The 23,633-nt window shown below is 51.0% G+C and overlaps 1 protein-coding gene across 1 annotated transcript in view; it reads left to right on the top strand.

Moving 5' to 3' along the window:
• ARRB1 (arrestin beta 1) overlaps positions 1 to 23,627 on the top strand; it is a 64,262-nt gene extending 40,635 nt beyond the window's left edge. Inside the window, exons 2-15 of the mRNA XM_006926625.3 lie at positions 5,941 to 5,971; positions 7,841 to 7,901; positions 9,620 to 9,664; positions 10,466 to 10,662; positions 11,998 to 12,057; positions 12,929 to 12,996; positions 15,098 to 15,233; positions 16,112 to 16,196; positions 16,649 to 16,721; positions 17,528 to 17,665; positions 18,646 to 18,729; positions 21,050 to 21,120; positions 21,940 to 21,991; positions 23,330 to 23,627. Coding sequence (XP_006926687.1) covers positions 5,941 to 5,971; positions 7,841 to 7,901; positions 9,620 to 9,664; positions 10,466 to 10,662; positions 11,998 to 12,057; positions 12,929 to 12,996; positions 15,098 to 15,233; positions 16,112 to 16,196; positions 16,649 to 16,721; positions 17,528 to 17,665; positions 18,646 to 18,729; positions 21,050 to 21,120; positions 21,940 to 21,991; positions 23,330 to 23,441 — 1,213 coding nt within the window. The 3' untranslated portion in view covers positions 23,442 to 23,627. The remainder of the gene's footprint in view (positions 1 to 5,940; positions 5,972 to 7,840; positions 7,902 to 9,619; positions 9,665 to 10,465; positions 10,663 to 11,997; positions 12,058 to 12,928; positions 12,997 to 15,097; positions 15,234 to 16,111; positions 16,197 to 16,648; positions 16,722 to 17,527; positions 17,666 to 18,645; positions 18,730 to 21,049; positions 21,121 to 21,939; positions 21,992 to 23,329) is intronic.
• The last annotated feature ends 6 nt before the right edge of the window (positions 23,628 to 23,633 follow it).

The raw sequence follows: 23,633 nt of genomic DNA, 5'->3' as shown, positions 1-23,633 counted from the left end.
TAAAAAATACATTCATCAATTGATGGACATTTTGGTTGTTTTTTTACCCTTTATGACTATTATGAATAATGCTGCTGTGAACATTTATGTATACAGTTTTGTGCAGACATCTTTTTTTAGTTTTCTTAGGTTATAAACCTAGAAATGGGTCATATGCTAAAACAATGTTTAACTTTTAGAGGAACTACCAAACTATTTTTCCAAAGTGACTCCATCACTTTACATCCCCTCCAGTGTGTATGAGGGGTCCAGTTTCTCCACATCCTTGACAACACTTGTTTTTGTCCTTTTTTGATTATAGGGTTATTTGAATAGTAATAGGGTCTTTATATATCCCGGGTACTAGATCTTATCAGATACATGATTCGAAGACATTTTCTCCATTCTGTGAGTTGTCTTTTCACTTCCTTGAAAGTAATCTTTGGGGCTCAAAAGTTTTTAATTTTGACGAAGTCAGTTTTATCTATTTTTTTTTTTAGTTGCCTATGCTTTTTGTGTCACATCTAAGAAACTATTGCCTAATCCAAGGTCATGTTTTCTTTTAAGAGTTTTACAGTTATAGCTCTTACAGTTAGGTCTTTGATCCATTTTGAGATAATTTTTGTGTATGGTGTGAGGTGGGGTCTAACTTCATTCTTTTGCCTGTGAATATCTAATTGTCCCAGCATCATTTGTTGAAAAGACTGTTTTTTTCCCCCATTGACTTGTCTTGGTTGAAAAGATTGTTGTTATTGTTTTTTCCCATTGACTTGTCTTGTCTCCTTTGTCAAAAATCAATTGACCATATATATAGGTTTATTTCTGGACTCTCAATTCTCTCCATTGATCTGTATGTTTATCTTCATGTCAGTATCACACAGCCTTGATTACTATAACTTTGTATTAAATTGTGAATTCAGGAGTATGAGTCCTCCAACTTTTTTCTACTTTTTTTCAAGATTGTTTTGGCCATTCTGGGTCCTTCATATTTCCATATGAATTTTAGGATCAGCCTGTCCATTTCTGTAGAAAAGCCAGCTGGGATTTTGGTAGGGATTGCATTACTTCTGTAGATCAAGTTTAGGAGTATTGCCATCTTAACAACATTAAGTCTTATCATTTTTTCTTTTGTTATTTATTGAGTATAAATTGATCTCATGCCAAATATATTGTTTTGAATCCTGATTTATTCTGCTTCATATGCTACCATAGGCATTTCCTTGTGTTATGAAAGATGCAACCACAATTTTACTGCTATGTAATATTCCATCGTTTGGCTCTACCACACAGGATTGTTGGTTGTTGGATAATCTATCATGGAATGTACTTTGTTCTGGGTTCCTTGTGGTGCAGGCTTCTTCCTACAGGCACAAAATAACAGACACTGGGAGGACTGGTGGCTCACAAAGGAACAGCCAAATATTAGTGTCAAAGTTGATTGACAAGTACCCCATGCTGCAGGGGGGGTACTTGTCAATCAACAAGTGGAGCTCACTGGAGAAGCCAACATTCTGATTAATGGAGAGCTGACCTGCCAGCCCACCTGGCAGCATCACCTTGATGGGATGGAATCAGGAAATAGGCTACAACAGGCTGCAGACACTGATAGAACATGTTTGTTTTAGGCATGTTTCTCTAGAACAGTGGATTTTTAAAACTAGCAGCATGAAATTAATGTTATAACTCAGTTCACCTAAGGTGGAAAGTTTCACTGAACAATGCCTTTTGTATCAGCCAGGAGAAGCTGGTTTGCTGCAGTAACAAACAACCTTGTATCTCAGTGGCGTAAGAGCTTTCTTTCTTTCTCTTTCATGCTACTTGTCTATCATGTAGCAGGAGTGCCCTGGAATCTAGGTTGCTGGAGGCTGCCCAATTCAGATCACTGCTGGTTTCAGTGGCAGAGGAGAGAGAGTGTGGTAGGCAGAAGAATGGCCCCTCAAAGATATCTACATCCTAATCCTTAGAACCTTTGAATAGATCATATTACAGTTCAAAGGAGAATTACAGTTGCAGAAGGAATTAAGGTTGCTAATCAATTAACCTGAAAATAGGGGGCCAAATGTATTCATTAGGGTCTTTAAAATTAGAAGAGGGAGGCAGAATAGGTTGGAGTGATATGATGTGATAAGAACCCAACTTGCTGTTGTGGGCTTTGAAGATGGAGGAAGAGGCCACGAGACAAGGAATGTGGGTGGCCTCTAGAAGCTGGAAAGGGTGAGGAAACAGATTTGCTCCTAGAGCCTTTGGAGAGGAACGTAGCCTGCCAACATCTTGATTTTAACCAAGTGAGGTAGATTTCGAACTTCTGAACTACAGAACTATAAGATAAATTTATGTTGTTTTAAGCCATTAAGTTTGTGGCCATTTGTTATAGGCTCCATAGAAAACTAATACAAAGGGAATATGGAATCATGTACTAGCTCTTAAATGCTCTGCCTAGAAATGACATGTGGCACTTCTGCTCATATTTCATTGGCCAGAGCAAGCCTCATGGACATGCCTAACTTCATAAGACTGAAGAAATTTGCCCAGCCTTATAGGGGAATGGAGGGTTGGTAAATATAGTAGTAGCTATTATACCCTTGCTATCTGCACCTCATGCTTACATCTTCTGTTCTAGTCTGTTAAAACAACAACAAAGTGCTGGTGGCAGTTCTTTAAGTTGATTTCATTATCGGCTAATGGGTTGTGACCACTAGTTTGAAAATCACTGCTCTATAGATTGCCTTCTGCCCATTCCTCATGGACCACATGACACACCCTAGGCAGAGCCGATTGGCTCAGGCGTGGGAACACCTGATCAAAGCTGACCAGTGAAATTCCTCTCCTGGGAATTTGGAATTGGGCCATTCAGCAGTTAACAGTGGGAAGCTCAGCAAGAGGCAGAGTAGAAACAGGGTCAGAGTGAGAGTTAGATGCAAGCCAAAATGATGGAGGAACAGAAAAGCCCTGACTAAGCAGACAGAGTTGGTCCACAAGAGACAATGGAGCAGCCGCACAGAGAGCAGTGCAGCTGGGAGAACATGCAGCCCCAGAGGGAGAGGTGGAGAGAGCGAGCAACCATCTGAGAGGCTGATGGCTTCCCCGTTTCTGGCTCCAGTGCATCCTGCCTGCGCATTCTTCCCGTGAGATTTTTGTCTCCTTATCATACCCCCTCCTCCTTTTCTTAAGCTACCCTTGGTGGGTTTCTTTCTGTTCCTTGTCTCCAGTGAGCCTCAATCAGCTAGAACATCACTGGTATTTCTCTTACGAGACCCAGCTTTGACTCTGAGAATCAGGCTTGCGGGGCATAGATGGGACTCAGGGGCAAACCAGACCCAGCCATCCCACAACCTGGAAGTTTGGCTTTGACCACAGTCTTGCGTGTTTGTGCTTGCTCTTCAGAGTGGACAGACAAGCCATCCGTGTGGCGCTGCACATGTAGGGGTCCCAGTGACCTGGAAGCACCTCCATAGGGGCCTTTTTTCTGACAGCATCGGGGTCAGGAAGCTGGTGGAGTTGCTTAAAGAGGGCTTGGCTATGGGACAGGGTGGAAAGGATGGAGTAGAGACAGGCAGCCATAGTTTGAGCCTCAGTTTCCTCATCTCTGAAATGAGATTGTTGAAGGATCAGCAGTATTCTGGGGAAAATACTTAAAGACAGGACTAAGGCATAACATGCTCTCAGGTCATTGGCAGCTGCTTTTGTTGTTGAGGAAGCCATTAGTATCCCAGCTTCCTGAGGAGTGGTCCCCACTGGGGGCCGATTGAGCTAGCTGACAGGACATTCCCCACCATTGGTCATGCTTCCTGCCTCTAGTCACCCTCACTCTCCTTCTTATCCCTTAATAAATGGCTCTTTCATTTCTTCCTCTTCCCCTCCCCACCCTGCCTTCATTTTCCTTCTTTTCTGTTCCCGATGTTGATAAAAACACCTGCTTTAGGAAAGCAGCAGGGTTGATTGGATATAGAGTATCCAGACTCTGGAAGCAGACAGGCAGTTTGGTTGGGTCTGAATCCTGACTTAGGCCCATGCTTATTGTGTGTTGCTGGGCAAATTACTACATCTTTCTGAACCACTAGTTCATTTTCTATAAAATGGGGTTATAATGCCCATTTTATAGTGCTATTAGGAGAAATAATTAATTAGGCACTCAACAAATGCCTCCCTTCCCTGTCTCCCTCCCTTTCTCCCTTCTTGATTATCACTCTTCCCGGCCTGGCTCCCAGCCCCTCTTGTGACCAGGATGCCCTTTGCCCCTCCTAGGGATCTCTGATCTCCTCTGCAGGTCAAGCCCACCTTGGGAGCTGCTGGTTCAAACCATGTGATCTGTATTTTTTTTTTCTCACTTTAGCAATTATTACACCCCAGCTGACGATGGCATCTTCACACTCCAAACACTGATAAATATTTATGAGGAGGAGAAAAGCTCAGAACTCCTAGGGGAAGTGGGGGAGGGACGTGCCAGGCCCTTCTCTGCAAGACAAGCTCAGACCCATCAGTGGTCTCTTGTAAGGGGGATATGTGTAAAGGGTATGTAAGGGGTATATGTGGGGGATGGCCGACTCCCACTCCCCTGCTTGGAGGAGCGACTGTCGCTGTGAAACTGTGGTCCTCACCCTGCCTTGCCCTGGAGGCCTGCTGGACCTCCTGCCCCTGGGGAAGGATTTGGGCTGTGTGATCCCTCTCGGCAACACGCTGGCCTGCTCCACCGCGCGCTCCGTGTCTTCTCCATCTCTCTCTGCTTGTGACTGTTTATCTCTCCTTTGCTTTGTTTTCTGTTCATTTGTTTTTTCATCTCTCATTCCATGTTTTATTTTCACACCTTCTGGGCCATGTCGCTCTCCTGTATTTTCCTTCCTTTCCCTCCCTCCTCTAACACCTTCTCTCATCCCCTGGGTCTCTGTCTCTTTCACTTTCCTTCTCTCCCTCCCAACATTACTCTGAGCATTTCTGAGGCTCAATGGTGGGGTTTCAGGCTCCCAGACCCAGCTGAAGAGAGAGGGCGGAGGGAGCTGCTGGAGATTGCAATGTGTTCCGGAAGCGTGAGCACTTGGCGGGAGCTGGGGACCACGCCTCTGCCTGACTCTGCATCCAGTGCTCTTGTGTGTAGCCACAGGCAAACCCCCTCCCTTTCCTAGGCCTCAGTTTCTCAGTTGATTCCTTCACTCATTCATTCATTCACCCACTCAACTGATAATTTATTGAGTGCTTGCTACCTGTCATTCATTAACACATTTATTGAATACATACTGTGTGCACCCTCCTAGGTACTTGGGGGATACATCAGTGGTCAGCAGAGACAAAGATGCCAGGCCTCGTGGAGCTGACATGTTAGCAGAGTCGACAGGCATAAATGCAATCAGCAATTATGTAGCAGGTTAGAAAGTGGCAAGTGCTGTGGAAAAAGGGAAAGTAGAGTGAGAGAAGGAATGGGAGTGCCGGCTGGGCATGGGGTGAAGCCCCATCATATAAGTCTGGGTAAGCTGATCAAGAGGGCAGGTGCGGGGCGGGGGGTGTCCCCAGGGAGAGGACTGCTAGAGCAGAGACCCTGAGGCAAGAATCACCGTGGCGTGTTAGAGGAACAGCAAGGAGACTCTGTGGCTGGAGAAGCGAGGAGGAAAAGTGGGAGATGATGCCAGGAAGTCAAGGAAGCAGGGCAGTCGCACAGGCAAGGCTTGTCCTTGGAGCAAGTGATCTGACTTACATCTTGAAAGATTCCCTCCACCTGCTGGTTGAAGAATAGACTAAGGGGGCCGTGACCGGAGCCCTGAAGAGCTGTAATGGCAATAATGGTGGCTTTGGAGGGGGTAGTGATGGAACTGGTGGGATCTTATTATGCTAGGCACTGTTCCAGCTCTCAAGGCTTGGACAGTGCCTGAAAATCGCCCCTTGTCCTCAGTTCTGCTGAGGAATGGCCTGCAAGAGCCTTCCCTGGGGGGGATATGCTAACCCCAAACTTCCTTTTCTTTCTTTCCGCAGGGTGTTCAAGAAGGCAAGCCCAAATGGGAAGGTGAGTGTACAACCGCTGCGCCCTGGCTCCTCCCTACCCCAGACTCCTGTTCTCTCTTGAACGTGTCTACTGACCATGCAGGACTCCGCACACCTCCTTCTGAGGTCCTTAGGAAGCCCTGACCACAGATGGTGGGGTCCTCTCAGGAGAGTTTTTGTCCTAGGGGACAGAGCATGGTACAGCTCCCTTGGACTTTAGGAGCCTCTGCTCAGGTAAAGGAAATGCAGCCTATCACAGAGAGGCTTCAGTGTGCGTGCAGTAATTAGATCAATGCCACGGGCCTCAGGGGCACTGCTTGCCCTGGTGTCAGAGGCCTGGGAGCCTCTTTGCTGAACTCTGGCTTCATCTAGTCATTAAGGACAGCTCCCAGAGCCTGTCCTGCTTCCTCTCTTTCCACAGGCCCCAGGCTCCCTCCTGCTTTCCTCTCAGTTCAGCAAATAGATATTACCAACATCATTCATGTCAGGTCCCAGAGGGTGGGTAGGGATGGGGGTAGGGTGTACTCGGATAAGTAAGGCACAGCCTGTGCCACATACAGCCAGATGGGGCAGGCAGACGTGGCACCTGACCATTTCTCAGAGACAGAAGAACCCTACCCCCCATATTAAATAAGTGTGTTCACCACGTGAAAAAAAAAAAGAAAGAAACCGATCATTCCAATGTAAAGTGGCAGGGGCGAGATAAAGGGCTGCCCAGGGCCTGCAGGACACAGCCTGGTGGTCAGGGACAGCTGCCCCTAGGAGGCACGTGTTTTCAGGCAAGGCAGAGTGAAAAGGGGCATTCCGGGCAAGCACTTAAATCCTAGGGAGTGTGTAGGGGGTCATGGCAGTTGTGTCTGAGCGCCAAGAGGGAGCCTGAGGGTGTGGAGGCTGAGGCAAGGAGGCTACAGGCTGGGTCCTAGGGAGTCCTGTGGCAGGCTTAGGAGCTTGGGCTTCTGGTCTGGGCTGGCAAATGGCACCTCGTGTGCTCCCACAGCAGATATTGCTGAGCCAGGATTCCATCCTAGATTCTTTCTCAGCCCAGGGCCCGAGGCAGCTCGGACCAATCGATCAGAGTTGGCATTTAGAATGAAACCCATTTGTCATCGTACCTCTGGGCACTGAGGAACCATTAAAGGGTTTTCAAATTGGAATAGCATCGTTGGATTTACATTTTAGGATGGCCGATCTGGCTAAGGGGGAGCGTGAGGCTGCAAGCAGCAGACCATGGAGAGGCTGGTGTGCAGTTCAGGCAAGAGTGGCTGTGGGGCCTGAGAGGAGGGGATGGACTGAGAACCGTGAGTGAGTGAGACTCATCGGGATTTAAGAGGATCGTGGAGGAGCAGAAAGTGTCTAGGATGACCCTCTGGATTCTAGCTCAGGGTCTTACTGAAGGCTGGCTACCAAGTTAGGCCCTAGCTCTGGATTTCTCACGGCTCAGAAAACCGGCCCTTACATGACTCGATTTCTGCCGGACTTCACAGAACTCAATGTCCAGGGTGCCACACCACTGTCCCTGCCCTCGATTTCCCTGTCCTCTCGGAGGTTTGCCCAGCACTCGCATTCAACAGACCTCTTTGCCACTGTTGCTGCTCCACCCTTAGTGGTGCTTGGAGCGAAGATAACTCCAGGCCTCTGTCCTCATCTGTCAAATGGGAACAATAGCAACTTCTTCACAGGTGCTTTCAAAATGGTACCAGGGTTTGTCATTCTTAGTATTAGGGCTGGGGCTTGGGTCCAAGACCAGTTAGAATTTCGATGAGGGTTAGGGATGGGTCTAGGAGTTTCAAAGGCAGCTTCCAAGATTTTCTCCAGGTCAGGGACCAGACACTTTTTAGGGGTGTGTTCTCTGGGCCCACAGCTGCTAACGCCCCTGTGCCTTTCCTCCCAGCTCACCGTCTATCTGGGAAAGCGAGACTTCGTGGACCACATCGACCTTGTGGACCCTGTGGGTAAGTTTACAGAAGCCAGGGAGGAAAGGACAGGGGAAGTGGGGCAGGCCAGGCCCCTTGAAGGTGCAGTTTCCAACCCATTGGCCTATTAAGGATAGCAGCAGAGTGGTACAGAGACTGGGGGAAGGGCAGGAACAGGAGGAACCAGCTTTACCAGTACACCAGCACCCCAAGAGCTATTCAGCATGGGTTCACAGAGCACCTACTTCGTGCAAGGCCCTGTGCTGGGCTCTGGAGGGCCTAGAGAGCTCTGGGGCCTTGTCCAGAGTTGATCAAATAACCCACAGTGGGAAATATATTTTTCATCCTAGCATTGAGCTAATTATGTCTTCCCAATGCTTAACTATCCCCATGGTTCCACTTCAAGCTCAGGGGCAAATCCAAGCCCCCTGACCTCATTGACACTTAAAAGTAAGGCCTGGCCCTTCTTCCTCCACCATCCGCCAGGATCTGCCCTCCCAAGCCTCAGAGCCACGATCTTCCTGCTGCCTGCCTTGTTGCTGCCCCTTCGTCATCTAATTGACAACTCTTACTTGCCTTTTAAGGCCTGATTTGCAGCCTTCTTCCCCCGGGGAGCCTTCCCTGACACCCTTGGTTGGGGGAGTGCCCTCACTGGGATGCCCTCTGCACTGATTTTCCACTGAGCCCCTGGTGCCCAGTCACAGAGGGAAAACTCACAGTAAAAAGAGGGAAGATGCATGGCAGGCTTTGGGGATGGGTGGACACTCCCCTGACTTGCTGTCCTTGGACATGCCCAGCTTTGAGATAGGACCAAGAGCCCTCGGGGGACTCACTTCCAGACATGGTCTCTGAGATTCCCTGAGAGGTCAGCTGTGGAGGACAGTATGGGGTGGGGAGTGTTTGGGTGTGGGCAGAGAGAGGATTTTGTTTATTCAATGCATATGGCTGAGTTGAGTTTGGCCAGAGATGACTGGGGATGTCAGGCAAGGGGGTGACTCTAAGCCAGTATTTCTAGCCTCCTGGATTCTAGGCAGGGAAAATGTCCTTTGTGTCTGGTTGGACTCTACTCCCAAGGCCAAGCCTTGGGACATTCTCTGTGGTGTCACGTGTGCCAGGCACTGCCTAACACTTTATACATATTAACTCATTCAGTCCTCACAGGAGCCTTATGACGTAGTTACTACAGGCTCACAACCCCTGACCTGCAAATCCCAAATCCAAAAAGCTTTGAAAGCCTAAAATTGTTCATAAGTTTAACACAGGATTTATTTAGTAGCACACCTGATCTGAACGGGTAGTAGGCTATTTATGCCTTGATTAGCCTCTTAGAGAAAATATTCACATTTCCCGGTAGAGATATCAATGGGTTTCATCACAGGGTGCTGCCCAGACCCTGCAGTGTGATACAGAATATACGGAAGAGGTACTGTATAGCCTTTCTATAATTCAAAACTTTTAAATTCCAAAGTATACCTAATAATAGGGGTTTTGGACCCATATTATTATTCTTATTAACAGATGAAGAAACAGAGAAGTTAAGTAACCTGCCTAAAGTCACCAGCTGAGTCCATAAGGCCAGCCTGGGGCTGGGGGGTGGGGTATGGTGGTACCATCTGCTCTGTGCAAGCCTCCCCATTCCTCTCCTGGTGCTTTTGGACAGAGAGATGGTTGGGTTTGGGTTTGGCTTGGTGCTTGGGGCTTAGGAGTTTGACAGGTCAGATTGGGAGCATCTGCTCAACTCTTTGTCCTTCCTCCAGATGGTGTGGTCCTGGTGGATCCTGAGTATCTCAAGGAGAGGAGAGGTGAGGCCCCCCACCCCCCAGCCTGTCCTGGGGCCTCCTCTTCCCCCTCCAGCCTCCATCCAGCCTAGGACCTCCCTGACCCCCAGGCAGGACAGCTGCCAATCTTATTGCCTCTCCCTGCCCATCCCCACTGGTTTTACTCCCATAACCCCAACTGCACATCAGACCCGGTGCCCTGGCCTCCTCCGGCCTGGGGCAGCCCTGCTGCCCATGACCACTTGGGAGAACCATTTCAATGCCCTGAGCACTTTCACATCAATATGTCATGACGATCCCAAGACTGGGTAGCAAACAAGGCAGAAGTGAGAGTCTCGTTTTACAGAAGAGAAAATTGATTGCTGAGAGGTGAAGGGATTGCCCAAGGTCAGCAGGGAGACAGGAGGCAGGGGTCGGGCTGGGACAAGGCCTCGTGCCTTCCAGACACCGTCCGGCACTTGTTTCCCTTTCTCTCTGCTCTCTCCAACCATGCTTCTTCTCCAGGCCCGCTCCCCAGTCCTGCCACCCTACTCCAGCTCCCACCAACCCTGTCCCCTTCTCACATCCTCTGGGCTGGAGTATAGGGTGGAAGACAGAAATGATCCAGCAGTCAGCCCCACCTCCTCCTAGGGGCCAGGCTGGGGGTCGGGGGGCTCTTCTAGGTACCTAATATCTCTGTCCGAAGGGCAGTGCAGCCCTCCCCACGGGAACTTTGGGACAGACCCGTGGCTTCCAGTTGAACCAATCTCAAGTCTACAGCTTGTGCTCTGGGGGGCTTGTTTGCTGCCCTCCCAGGCCCTTCCTCAGTGCCCACTGCTTCCACAGTCTATGTGACACTGACCTGCGCCTTCCGCTATGGTCGAGAGGACCTGGATGTCCTGGGCCTGACCTTTCGCAAGGACCTGTTTGTGGCCAACGTGCAGTCCTTCCCACCGGCCCCCGAGGACAAGAAGCCCCTGACACGGCTGCAGGAACGCCTCATCAAGAAGCTGGGCGAGCACGCCTACCCTTTCACCTTTGAGGTCAGGGACTGCTGGCCCCTGGGACCCCATTCCGGAAGCACCACCTATAGGAAGCCCTCTGGGCAGGCACATGGGGGCAGCTGGGGCAGCAGCTAAACGTCACCCAGTTTCCCAATGTAGGTTGAAACCCGGGGCATTGTCACTTACGCTGCCTGGTAAGTGTCTCTTCTCTGGCTTATGCCAGGGATGTCACCCTTACCTCTGAGCCACTCTTCAGACCCTCCTGAGTCCAGGTCCTTGGTGGGAGAAAGGGGGATCCAGGGGTCTGCAGAGAAAGAAGGAGCCCTTTCCTGTTCCTGGGTCACTGTGAGGCTGTCTCCTCCCTCAGACTGGCTGTCCACTTGTCTGGCTTCAGCCCAGCTTACAAATGAGGGGTGGCGAGTAGATTTCCCTGCTTTGCCACCTTTCCATTTGGAGACTCCAAGATTCTGGGTTTTAAAATGTCCTGTTTCTCAGACTCTGAGTCAGTGAGATCCCCTTGCAATCTGGGAGGGTTAGAGAAGGGGAGAGGGTACGGATATCCTCTCCCTTGTGGGTGTACGGGTTTCTTATAGGGGCATTTAAACCCTCCAATTAAAACGCAAATTGATTACCCCACAGTTCTGGAGTTCAGAAGCAAAAAACAGGTCTCATGGGGCTAAAACCAGGGTGCCGGCAGGGCTGCGTTCTTTCTGAGGGCTCTCGGGGAAAATTTGTGTCCTTGCCTTTTTCAGCTCCTAGAGACCACTCACATTCCTTGACTCGCAGCCTACCCCCGAACCCCCATCTTCAAAGTCAGCAATGGCCTGGGAGTCTTTCTCATATCCCATCACTCTGACGCTGACTCTTCTGCTTTTTGCTTTCACTGTTAAGGACCCTTGTGATTATATCTGGCCCTTCTGGATCATCCAGGATAATCTCCTCATCACAACTGTAAAGTCTCTAATCACACCTGCAAAGCCCCTTTTGGCCTGTAAGGTAGCATAGTCACAGGTTTTCGAGATTAGGATGTGAAGATCTTTGCGGGGGTGGGGAGGGAGCATTATTCCATCCACAACAGTAGACATCATGGAAAGGTCTTTTTCAACTGTTGTTTTGTGAGGATTGGGCTAGGCTAAACCCTTTAGGAAAATATTGAAGTCCTTGGCTTTAGTAGAGGGGCCTGTGGGGCATGGCTTTGGCATGGTCTGATGGGGGAGACATAGTCTGTCCTCTGGAGCCCTCCGTCTGATGGAAGAGATGTGCCTGTCCTTAGGGGCCCCTGATCTGATGAATGTGGGGATGGTGGGGTGGGATATAAGGGCAGGTTTGTGGTGAACGTGACAGGAGGCTTATTCTGTCTGTCCTCTTTAACAGATCCCTCCAAACCTTCCATGCTCTGTGACATTGCAGCCGGGGCCTGAAGACACGGGGAAGGTGAGTCACTCCAAAGGGAACATCTTTCTGAATGCAGGACAGTTGTGTCCCCAGGTCCCTGGCTTTCTCTCTAGGAGATGATGGAACCCTCCCCGTAGAAGCCTCCTTGTGTCTAGGCCAGTCCAATCCCACCTAAGATAAGCAGTCTCTTCTCAGACAGGAAGCAGATACGGTGGCATCTTCACCCCACATTTCAGTTATGTGTCAAGGTGCCAGGCTCTCCTGAGTCACTCTCGCTGACCTTGGTGTTGGCTGCAACACGACCAAAATGTTCTCTGGACTACCATCTAGCCTCACACTTGGTGTGGAAATGCAATCATCTCACAGGTGGGGAAACCGAGACTCAGAGAGAGGTGACACCACCAGCATCACAGGCCTCAGATCTCTGAGCCCCAGTTTTCTTATTCGTAAAATGGAGATAATAGAACGTGCCTCCTTGTTTGGTGGGGAGGATGGAGTGAGATGCTGAAGCATCGCACCAGTTCAGGGTATGCACCTGGGAGATCCTTCCAAACGGGGCTGCTGAGTCACCTGTTGCTATGTCTTGGTGGCTGCCTTGGTGAGGATGGTCACCCAGATAAGGCAGGAGTCTGGAGCGTGGAGCCCGGTTAGGGTGGTTTTGGATGCCCCATGTTGGGGGAGCTGGGGAGCAACTCTGTGGGACAGTCAGATGGGAGAGGCAGCTGTAGAAGGAGGCAGCACAGCCCTGAGGCCTAGCACGGGGCTCCTGAGTCAGACTGAGAGGCTCTCAGGCAGCGGGAGCTTGGGGTTCCCTCCAGCATCCTCATTTGTAAAACGAAAGAGTGGCTGACCATGGTCTTGGGATCCTGCCCACTCCAAGGCTCTGTGGTCAGTGACCCCTTCCCCACAGGCCTGTGGTGTGGACTATGAAGTCAAAGCCTTCTGTGCGGAGAACCTGGAGGAAAAGATCCACAAGCGGTGAGAAGGGTGCAGCTTCCAGCCTGGGTGTGGGCTGCCTGCTGACAGAGGAAGGGAGACAGGCCAGGCAGAGTCAGAAGAAGAGATAAATAACAAACCTGGAAGCGTTCCAGTGGGGAGGCCCACAATCTAGCCTTGGGAGCTCTGAGAAGGGCACTCTGGAAGTCTGGCAGGTCGTGGAGGGCTTCCTGGGGGAGGTGGTTCAATTGCCCTGGCTCAGGCCTCAGCATTTTTTCCTTTATACCACTGTACCTGCTTCCTGCATCTCCCTGCCTCTGGTTTTGTCCCCTCCAGACTGCATGTCTTTTTGCTTTGTTTGGGGAAAACCCCGAAATTCAGATTGTTTTTAATAGTGACCAAGTTCTTTCCAGGCCATCCTGGACTCCCATTTCCCAGTTCTCCTCCTGAGGGGCCAGCAGCAGCAGGTGGTGAGGAAGGGGGAGGCAGGGATCAATGGAGGTTTCTAAGCAAGGGAGGGACGTAGAGAAAGTGAGCCCACGCAGGAGAGAGTGAGGGGAGTGATCTCCTGGAGAGGCACAGCCCTGGGCAGACAGAGAGCCCAAGCTGGAAGCCCAAAACAACTGGCCCTGACTCCTGGGGTGAAGTACTCAGCCCCCCTCTCATGCTTGCCTCAGAGTACAACTCAAACGCACCCTGCCTGGAACAGGTCCTACAGGAGATTGACTGAGGGCACCGCTACTTCTTAAGAAGTGGGCTGAGTTTGCCACCTGGTGGCTATAGCATGTACTTCGGGCATCTCTCTCTCCAACCTGGACTGCTCATGTGTATGGGGAGATTGGACCCCTCGCCCTTGCTTCTCTGTCCCCTTTTTCTTCTTAAAGCCCAAGACCAGGAGAAAGGAGGGGGTTGTAGGGGTGGAGCTTGATCAGAGCAAGGAAGAGGAGCAACACCGAGAGCCACAACCTTCACCTCTTCACCAATGGGATATTTTAAGTCCATACCAGAATTTCTACTAATAATGATATAGCAACAATTATTTATCGAGTACACTGTAAGCGCTGGACACTATGCAAAGTGATGGCCATGTGTGAGCTAATTGAATCCCCATAACTACCCTAAGAAGTTGGTCCTGCCACCGTGACCGTTTTACAGATGAGGACCCGAGACACAGAGGGGAGAACTAGGCCTTTAACCCTGGCTGTCTGGTTCCAGGGAATGGAGGCGACTCATCTAAGCGATGAGGATGCCAGCACACCCAGCATGCCACAGAGACTGCCTCGCTGGGTCCCCGTCTTACAATCCTTGTGTCCTTGTTTCCTCCCTGAGCACCCCCATCACCTTCATTAAGCCCCATCTCATCTCTGGGTTTCATCTCTCACTGAGTCTTTATCCTCTTCATTGGCCTTCATCCCCCTGACCAAATCTATGCCCCTTCACTGAACCTGTCACCTCTCCAATTCCCCATTTCTTCATGGGGCTCTTGTCCCCTCTGCATATTTTTACTTAATGGATATTTAGCAAGCATTTGTTAGGTGGCAGGCACTGTCACGGGTGCTGGGAATACAGCAATGAACAATTTAGACAAAAATTTCTGTCCTCAAGGAGCTTACAATGTCAGGTGACACAAGAGATGCAGGAAGTAAAGACTTAGTCCCTTTCTTACCATCCTGCTGGCCACCAAGACACAGACCCACGTGAAGTGCTGCCATGGAGTGGTTCAGCTCTGATGCTGTGGGAGTTCAGACCAGGAGAGGATCCAAGTAGGCAGACCCAGGAAGGTTTCCTGGAAGAGGAGGCATGTAGCTGGGCCTTGAAGAAGGAAGCAAATGAGGACAGAAGCACTAGGAGGAGGGTTTTATAGGAAGGGGGCCCAATGCAAGTGAAGCCTTGGAGATAAGACTAGGTAGACCATCAAAGATGGCAGTGAGGAAGTGAGGGTAGCTGGGGACAGAATGGGAGAGGATAGAGTTGGGCCAGTTGGAGACAAGGCCCCTATGCCAACCTCTGCAATTTATACTAGATTCTAAGGCCATGGGGAGCCGTGGCAGTCCCTTGAGCAGGGGAGGGTTGTAAGGATTGCAAGGAAAGAGGATGGAGGCAGGTGACTCTAGTCATCTTCCCTTCTGCCCATCTCCATTAGGAATTCTGTGCGCCTGGTTATCAGGAAGGTTCAGTATGCCCCAGAGAGGCCTGGCCCCCAGCCCACAGCTGAGACTACCAGGCAGTTCCTGATGTCAGACAAGCCTCTGCATCTAGAGGCCTCCCTGGATAAGGAGGTAAGAGGCTTGGACTTGGTGGGGGCGGGGGGCGGGGGCTGCTCAACCCGGGCAGGGACCTCAGATCCCAGCTCTCTCATGGCCTCAGGATTTCTTGGGTAGGAGCTTCTGCCCCCAGCCCTAGAACCACAGAGCTCAGGAGACCTGAGCTTCTCTTGGAGGATTCAGGGAAGCCTCTTGGGACCTAAAGGCATAGCAGAGGCAGACATGAGCCCAAAGGATGAGACCGACTTCAGAAGTCAGTATGGCTCCTGAAGGGTCCTGAGTTCTCGCCATCTCCCTGCACCCTCATCCCCTCTTGAGCTGTGGACACTCTTCCTTCCTCTCAGGAGACAGCTGAAGGCAAGTGCTTGGGGCAAGATGCGAGTTGAGGCCCTTCAGTGAAGATTCAAAGCTGGTTCCCTCAGTGAGGCAGCCAGCCCTTTCCCACCTCTCTCCTGCTCCTTCTAGACCCTCCTGTATCTAAAACTCCAGGCAGCTAGAGCTGGCAAAGACTCGATATGTCACTTAATCCAACTTCCCTATGTACAGAGGGGAAAAGTGAGGCTTAGGTAACCTGTCCAAGGCCACACCACTCTCATCCTCATTATCATTGTTATTATTATTGTTATCACTATTTCCAGTGACCATGCCAGGACTAGAGCCCAGGAATATCACCTTCTAATTCAATTATCTTTCAAGGTCCCCCAGAGGAACTGAAGTCTAACATACCTGGTGGCTTAGCATCAGTGGGAAGTGGCTGATGATCTTGGGGCCAGTGTCAGAGTGGCCAAGGTCTGGGGAATCCCACGAGATGCATGTGAGGCCTCTTCTCTTGCCTCCTCTCTAGAGCTTTGGTATCTTTCCATCCAACCCTTGTCCCTTCTTACACCTCCCAGATCTATTACCACGGAGAACCCATCAGCGTCAATGTTCATGTCACCAACAACACCAACAAGACAGTGAAGAAGATCAAGATCTCGGGTACCCGGGGAAGAGGCCAGACCAGGGGGTGGGCAAGAAGGAATCCTCCCAAGAATAGGGAGTAGCTGAAGGCTCTCTCCTTGTTAACAACCTTGTAAATAAACTACTGGCCTGCAGGGGGAAGCCCAGGGCCTGCTCTAAACCAAAGGGCAAGGCTTTTGAGGCTGGTAATACAGGCTGCTTATTGGCCAGGTAATGAGTTTACTCACCTCCTCTGACATTGCCTGGGTTGCCTGGGCAAAGCTGTCCTTGAGGGAAAGATTTTTGATTATGGAAGGGAATGAGTGTGTTTGGGCTGCCCTTTAAGTGGAAGATGGGGGTGGTCTCCTGCAGAAGCACCCAGTGGACTCTGGCCGTTGCCTGGGGCTGAACTGCCCCAACTCGGGAGAGCCAGGAGTGCCTGGGAGCTGCACCCGTGGCTCACACCACCTTGTTTCCCATTTCCTCCCCAGTGCGCCAGTATGCGGACATCTGCCTTTTCAACACAGCCCAGTACAAGTGCCCCGTGGCCATGGAAGAGGCTGAGTAAGTGAGCACAAATCCAGCCTTGGGCGTGTGGGATTGAATGGAGAAAAGAAAGAGCCCAGGTCCAGTTGCAGGCCCATATGGCTCTTCTTCACCTGGAAGGGGTGGGCCTCAGACTTCCTCGCCACTTGCAGTGGATAATCCTGAACAGTCTTCTAGAAAACATCCACTTGATTTAGCGGCAAGACAAGGCATGCTACATTCAAGGAAAAAAAAAAAACAAACCATTAATATCAGAATGACAAAATAAGAGCTAATGAACCCAAGGGTACTGGGGTCACAATTACACCGCATCAGAAACCTAGATTAAAGGAAGATACTTTGCTCTGAGCTTCCTGGCAGCCAAGGCGAAAAGGAACGCAGCTTTTCTTGTCTGATAAAGGAATAATCCAGCTCATTAGGTAAAAGGGGTTGTATGGGAGGGCAGACAATAATTTTTTTAAAAATCTGGGTTTGAGGAGAGTTACTATGATTGAGCATGGAACTTTGTCCCAAACTTGTTAGCAGCTAACGCAAGAGGAGAGATCTCAAGTGAAATATGTTTTCTCACCTAAAGGAAGTAGATGCTCCTACTATAAAACACGCCTATTTTTTCTCCTGGCCCTGCAAATAATTTTGGGGGGCAGTTGCATTTCACTTAATTTTTCTGTAAGTGTGTCCATTTACATGTAATAGCAGTGAGTATTTTTGCAACTTAAAAACATTTTTTAAATGTTACTATGTGGTCTTTGAGATGTTCTGGCTGGGCTGCGGTTGGCTCTGGGTGGGGGCAGGGGCATGTCTACACCTGCCTCCCTTCCTCTCAGTGACACAGTGGCACCCAGCTCAACGTTCTGCAAGGTCTATACGTTGACCCCCTTCCTGGCCAACAATCGAGAGAAGCGGGGCCTCGCCCTGGATGGGAAGCTCAAGCACGAAGACACGAATTTGGCTTCCAGCACCCTGTGAGGACCTGCCCTCCCTGGTCCCAGGCTCTTGGATGCTCACCTGGCCCCCAGTGGATCCACACCCACCTTGGTCCCACCACTGCCAGCACAAGGCCTGGGTTACCCTCTTCCCAGGTGTTGTCCAGGGCCCATCCTCAGGAGGTTGAATTGCCCGGAAATTTACCTTTACTCCCACTGCTATCCAGGGGTGACCTAGAGAACAAGATGGACCCCTAGACCCAGCTTCCTTAGTCAGTGCTGGGCTCTGCTGTCAGATGTGAGAGTGTACCTCAAAGGCACCCCGGGGATCCCAGAGACATATGATCCTTCCTTCTCCATGGTCATCACTGACTCTCTGAAAAGACCTGGGGGTATGGGGAACTGTCTTGCCTTTCCCACTGGAATCTGGCCCTTCAGTGGGGCTCAGGCCTGCCTCTGCAGCACCCCTGCTCAGGACTCCCAACATGCACCCTGTGCTCCAGCCCTAACAATGTTTCACCACCCTCTGCACATGGTGGCCACTCACGTCCGAGCATTTGCCCTCTCCTTCCACCGTGGCTCAAATCTTACTTGTCTCCAAGACCCGGTTGAAGACCTGCAGGGTCATCATTGATACTCTGGCCCCTCCCCTGCCACTGACTCCCCAAATCCCTGTCTGGCTCTTTGTGCCCCATGGGTTGCTGAGCAATGAGAGAAGCAGAGTCCATTCATTGGAGAGCAGGAGGAGCCTGCTGCCCCTCTCAGCACCGTGGGGACTCAGGCCCAGGGAAGAATGGGGCTTCCCAGGGCTGCACAGCCTGATATGGAACCCAGGGCTCAGGGCTCCCGCCCCCTCAGGGCAGAGCTTACTGTTCTTACACACTGCTCCCTGTTTGCTCATGGCTGAACGGCCCAGGAGAGGGATGGATGGCCCCTGCCCCCTCACCGCACCTCACCCCAGCCATGTCTCATCCACCCAGTGAGCTCCCGTGAACCAGCTCCCCTATGTCGCCTTGCAGGTTGAGGGAAGGAGCCAACAGAGAGATCCTGGGCATCATTGTTTCCTACAAAGTGAAAGTGAAGCTGGTGGTGTCGCGGGGTGGGTAAGTGCTCCAGCCTGGCCCAGGACCCCCGAAGTGCTGAGGGGTTGCCGCTGACCACTCACAGCCCGCTGCCCCGTTCTATTTGCCGGACCTTTAGCTGCATCCTCCTTGAGGGTGAACCAAGCTTGAGGACTGCCTGTTCCTGCTCTTCTTCCTTCCTGCTTCTTTCTCCTCCTCTGTGCCCTTCCCCTCTCCAGTTTCACAGGCCTTCAGCCCCACCTTGCCCATCTCATCTCTCCATCCTCCTCCCCCTTCTCTTCCCTCTCCTCGCTCTGGGAACATGGGTGGGGAGACTTCCTCAGAGTCTAAGCTGTGGGGTCTCCAGGGTGTTCTGTGCCCCTCATCACAACTTGGGGTACAGCAGCAACCCCCACTTATACTCATGCTGATCTGCTAGGGAAATGGCTAAAGGGGCTGAGAATCCCATAGTTGGATTGGGGATGTTCTGACTCTCCTATTCTACAGATGGGAAAACAGAGGCCCAAACAGTTCCCCAAACATTTCCTGCAATCTCCCCTAATCTCAGTTATGGGCTGGGTACTGAGTCTGGTGGAGGGAGGCCCACAAAGAACTATTTCCCCGCACATATTGAGCCTACATGTTATAAACCTGGAATTAAGAATTCTAATTCATCACAGGTCTTTTTTTTCCTAATTCATAAATTTCTGCGAAAAGATTGTAAAGCTAATAACATTAGACATTGAGTCCCCTTTATTATAAGAATAATGCCTCATGCAGGGGGCAGCCTGTAATACTGACCACATATTATAGGACATCTCAGAATTGCAAATCCCAAGTCTCATGTCCTGTGATTCTTGCAGGACCCACGGTCTGCCTCAGGCTGCTTCCTTGAGAACTCCTTGGTGAAACCTAAATTGCTTCCTTCTGTCATTAGTTGGGCCTCCCCAGGGCAGGCAGCACAGGGTTAGTTTTATGTCTCCTCTGCAGATGAGGATCCTGGGGCTCAGCGAGGCCTTGCAGGAGGTATGGCTGAGCCAGGCCTGGATCTCAGATCCCCTGGCAGGGCTAATGCCATGTCCATGTGTCCCTGAATGAGCAGTTACAGCTGTGCAGGGGGTGGGTGGATGGGTAGGTGTCCCAGGGTCTTTTCTACCCCAACAGGCAGCAGAGGTGGTGAATGAACATGCTTTCTGTTTTCTTCCTTTCTGAACTCTCTTCTGACCACTTCTCCTGCCTCCTCTGACCTACCCAGCCTGTTGGGAGATCTTGCGTCCAGGTAAAGTTTCTCCCTTCTACCCGACTGACACAACTTCCAGAACTGCAGGGCACTGGGTTGGAAAGAATCTTAGCAGTCACTTTCAATTGCCAAGCTCACGCATGAGGTGGGACTAGAAGGGACCAGGGATACATAGTTTCTCCTTTAAAAACCTCACCCTGCTCTTGCATCCCACTCAAGCGACAAGTACCTTTGCAGATAGCAAAGCCAGCTCCAATGACCTGGAGTGGTTCCCATTCAGTCTGAATTACAGAATGTTTTGGAGAAACGCAGGCTTCATGGCTTTCAAACTTCTGCACTAATGAGAATTAACTGCTGGCTGAGTGTTGCTAAGGAGAAGTCCTGTGGAGATCTGCTTTTGTAGACATGATTCCTATGTTGTCCGTTGGAACCAAGTACATTCTAAAAGTGAACGTTTCCCAAATGCAATGGTTTTGCCTCCTCCTGTCATAAGATGGCATATCGCTCATCCCAAGAAATCTTAGTCCCTTTGAAGAGGTGAAATTAATTCAATTCAGTTCAGTTCAATTTAATTCAGTAAAGATTTCCTGAGCTTGCAAACTCAGTCTTCCACCAGCCTTCGTTCTGAGAGCTCACTGAGAACCAAGGGGAGAGGAGGCTCTGTCAGGAGCACTGGCTGGTGGCAGTACCTCCCCGGTTCTTCTCTACCACCCCCTCCCTTTACCCCCACACAGCTTCAAGCCTCTATGCACAGTGTACACAGCCCTGAAGCATGGGTCCCATCCAAGTTGAGCCACCAGTGCCCAAGGTGTATACACACTGTCCTTGGCATTCTTTTCCCACTCCTATGCCTCCTCCCAGCTTGTAAGAATCCAAGGATCCTTCTCAGGAAAGAGAGGGTTTTCATTTCATTTTGGAGCCGGGAGAATAGGTCCCCCTAGTTCAACTCCTAGAGAGACTGAGGCTCAGAGAATGGCAGAACTGGGTCTGAGGCCAGATTTCCTACCTCTCAGCCCAGAGCTCTGACCATAAAAGCCTCCCCAGCCCTCAAATTGACAGGGCATTAAGTCTCACAGCTTGAGACTCGGCTCAAAGCTCACTGGGTCTGGGTCTTCGTTTCAGTGATGTGGCCGTGGAACTGCCCTTCACCCTAATGCACCCCAAGCCCAAAGAAGAACCCCCACATCGGGAAGGTAAGCAGGAACTTTGGGTCACTAGGGTGGGAGGTTTCCAGATAGCTGACCCCTTTCTCCACGAGCTGCCATGTTTCTCCATCACTCCACCTCCCTCTAGGTCAGCCCTCAGCCCAGGGTCACCCATCTTCCCCAGCTCCCCAGGATCTTTTGTGAGGTCCACACTCCTATTTTCATCTGACTCCCCAGGAGATAGAGAGGATTGGCTCTGCTCCATGGGGGTGAGGGGAGAAGCTGGGAATGGAGGGTGGGGTGCCTACTGGCCATGCTTGGAACCCTCGTCTTGCATCCAAGTGTAGGGGAAGAGGCTACGAGGGTGAGATGGCCTCTCGACACACCACCCCCATACTTCATTAAGTCTGAGACTGTTTCAGTTGAAAGAGATATTATAGTATGACCACAAAGAAAAATGTTCCCACAATTAAACTATGCAATGCCATCGATTATAAAAATACCCCAAGTTCAGAGATGTGAAAACGGGAGGGGGTGTGGAGGGGAGAAATGGTTGTTTTAGAGCCAGTGAAAGTCATGCATACAAGAAATGAATCTTAAGTCATATTGGAGACATGCCAAAAGGAGCAGGGCCCAGAGAATTTTCTGCTCTCTTGGGGCTGCAGTGGGCCTCTGGGGGCCCTCCCTGGGCCATCCTCTCCACCTTTAGGATGGTTTGGGGTGTTTCTGAGACCAAACCAGCCCCTCTTCCCCACTCCCTTCTTACTTTGCCCTCCCTATCTTAGCTTGATTGTTCAGGGCAGGGACCTGTACTCTCATACCCACTCACTGCTAACCCATGGGCGCCTGCCCACGCCCTGTGTTTAGTTCCAGAGAACGAGGCGCCCGTAGATACCAATCTCATAGAACTTGACACAAAGTAAGCGGAACCCTGCCTGCAGATGTCTGGGGGGCGGGCCTCGGGCAGTGGGCGGGGTGACGGGGTCATTTGCATATATGCTTATTAACCCCTGAGGAGCAGCTGGTCTAACCCCGTCTGCTGAGAGCCACCTCTGCCCGCCTCTTCAGCAACCCGCTTGCCTGCATGTGACTTGAAGGACCCTCCGTGCCTGTTCCTCTTCCTCCTGCCTTGGTGGGGTCTGTCTTCCTCCCTCGTCCTTGCACGTCCGTCGGTCAGTCCGTTCGTCCATCCACAGCGCCTGCTCAGCTCACACAGGGCTGGTTCGTGGACCTGGGCTGGGGCTCTTCTGCCTCGCACGCAGCCAACCAGTGGAATCAGGCTGTGGGGTGGGGAAGGTTCTGGGGATCGTATTGCTTCTGACTTCTGAGGACCAATGCGGATTTCCCTGCAGTCAAAGGCCATCGCATCACTGGAAAGTGGCCAGAGGGGCAGGACCTGGGCCGACATCACGAACCACCTCCAGGGCCAAGCAGCTTTCTTGTTCCAGCTCCAAATCCACCCTTCCCTTGTCCCCTGGGAGAAATATGGGATGTGGGGCCTCAAGTCACCCCATGAGGACACCCTATGCAGCTGGCTGAATTCTGGTGGACAGGGGACTCGGGTGGGACTAAGCAAACATGTTTCATGGTAGAAAGGAACTCACTCTTCTTGGAGGTAGTTCCAAATCCTGAAACCCCACTCAGGCACCCCTTTTTCCACCAGTCCCTCCTCTGCTTCCCTATTTAGATTTGCCACCCCCAGACCTCTTTCTGTCCAGGATCCCTCAGGGTAGAATGTGAGCTGATACTTCCCTAAAGAAAGTATCTTTATAGTTTTCTCTTCTGTAAGGCAAGCCCATTCTTTCCTGTGCACAAACATGCTTCCTGAGGGTAGTTCTTTGGTTCAGTGGGTGGGGTTTCTTGGGCCTGTTCTTGTAGGATTCAGGGTATGTTGCGAAACTACTGGTAGCCTGGCCTCTCACAGCGAGAATAAGTTCTTCCTCAGGCTCTAGCCCAGCCACACTGCTCTCCGCCACCCCAACTCCTCAAGAACTGGGTTACCTTCCAGCCCTTAGGCATGAAAGGCAAACTCATGCCTCTCTCTGGTATTTCCACAACTGGCCGGAGGCCATATATGAACAGTCCACTGTGACTGGTGGATATCCAGATGTGCCAGCCTGGCAGGCCTTTCTGCCCAAGGTCAGCCCTGGAGGCCAGCCTGAGTCCCATCCAGCTGGGCCAGCCCTCTGACCTCTCTGGATAAGCCTACTCTTCCTGCCCTGCAAACACACCCCGTTTTCCTTGTCTTTCCCACCAGTGATGATGACATTGTGTTTGAGGACTTTGCCCGTCAGAGACTGAAAGGCATGAAGGACGACAAGGAAGAGGAGGAGGATGGTACCGGCTCTCCACAGCTCAACGACAGATAGACTGGGGCCGGCCCTCCCCCTGGGCAGCTCCAGGTCCACTTTCCTGCACTAAGTTGCTTATTCGTCTTCTTCCTATTCTGGTCCCCCTCCCCTTTGTTCTTCCAGTTTCTATCAGGGGGGCCCAGTGGTCTTCCAGGTCATGGTGGTGAACCTCTGGCCTCGGGATGGGCCCCACATCACCATGCCAACCCC

This window comes from Pteropus alecto, unplaced genomic scaffold (genome assembly GCF_000325575.1).
Source record: "Pteropus alecto unplaced genomic scaffold, ASM32557v1 scaffold7, whole genome shotgun sequence".
NCBI classification, from domain to species: Eukaryota; Metazoa; Chordata; class Mammalia; order Chiroptera; family Pteropodidae; genus Pteropus; species Pteropus alecto.
This window is presented reverse-complemented; position numbering and strand designations above follow the sequence as displayed.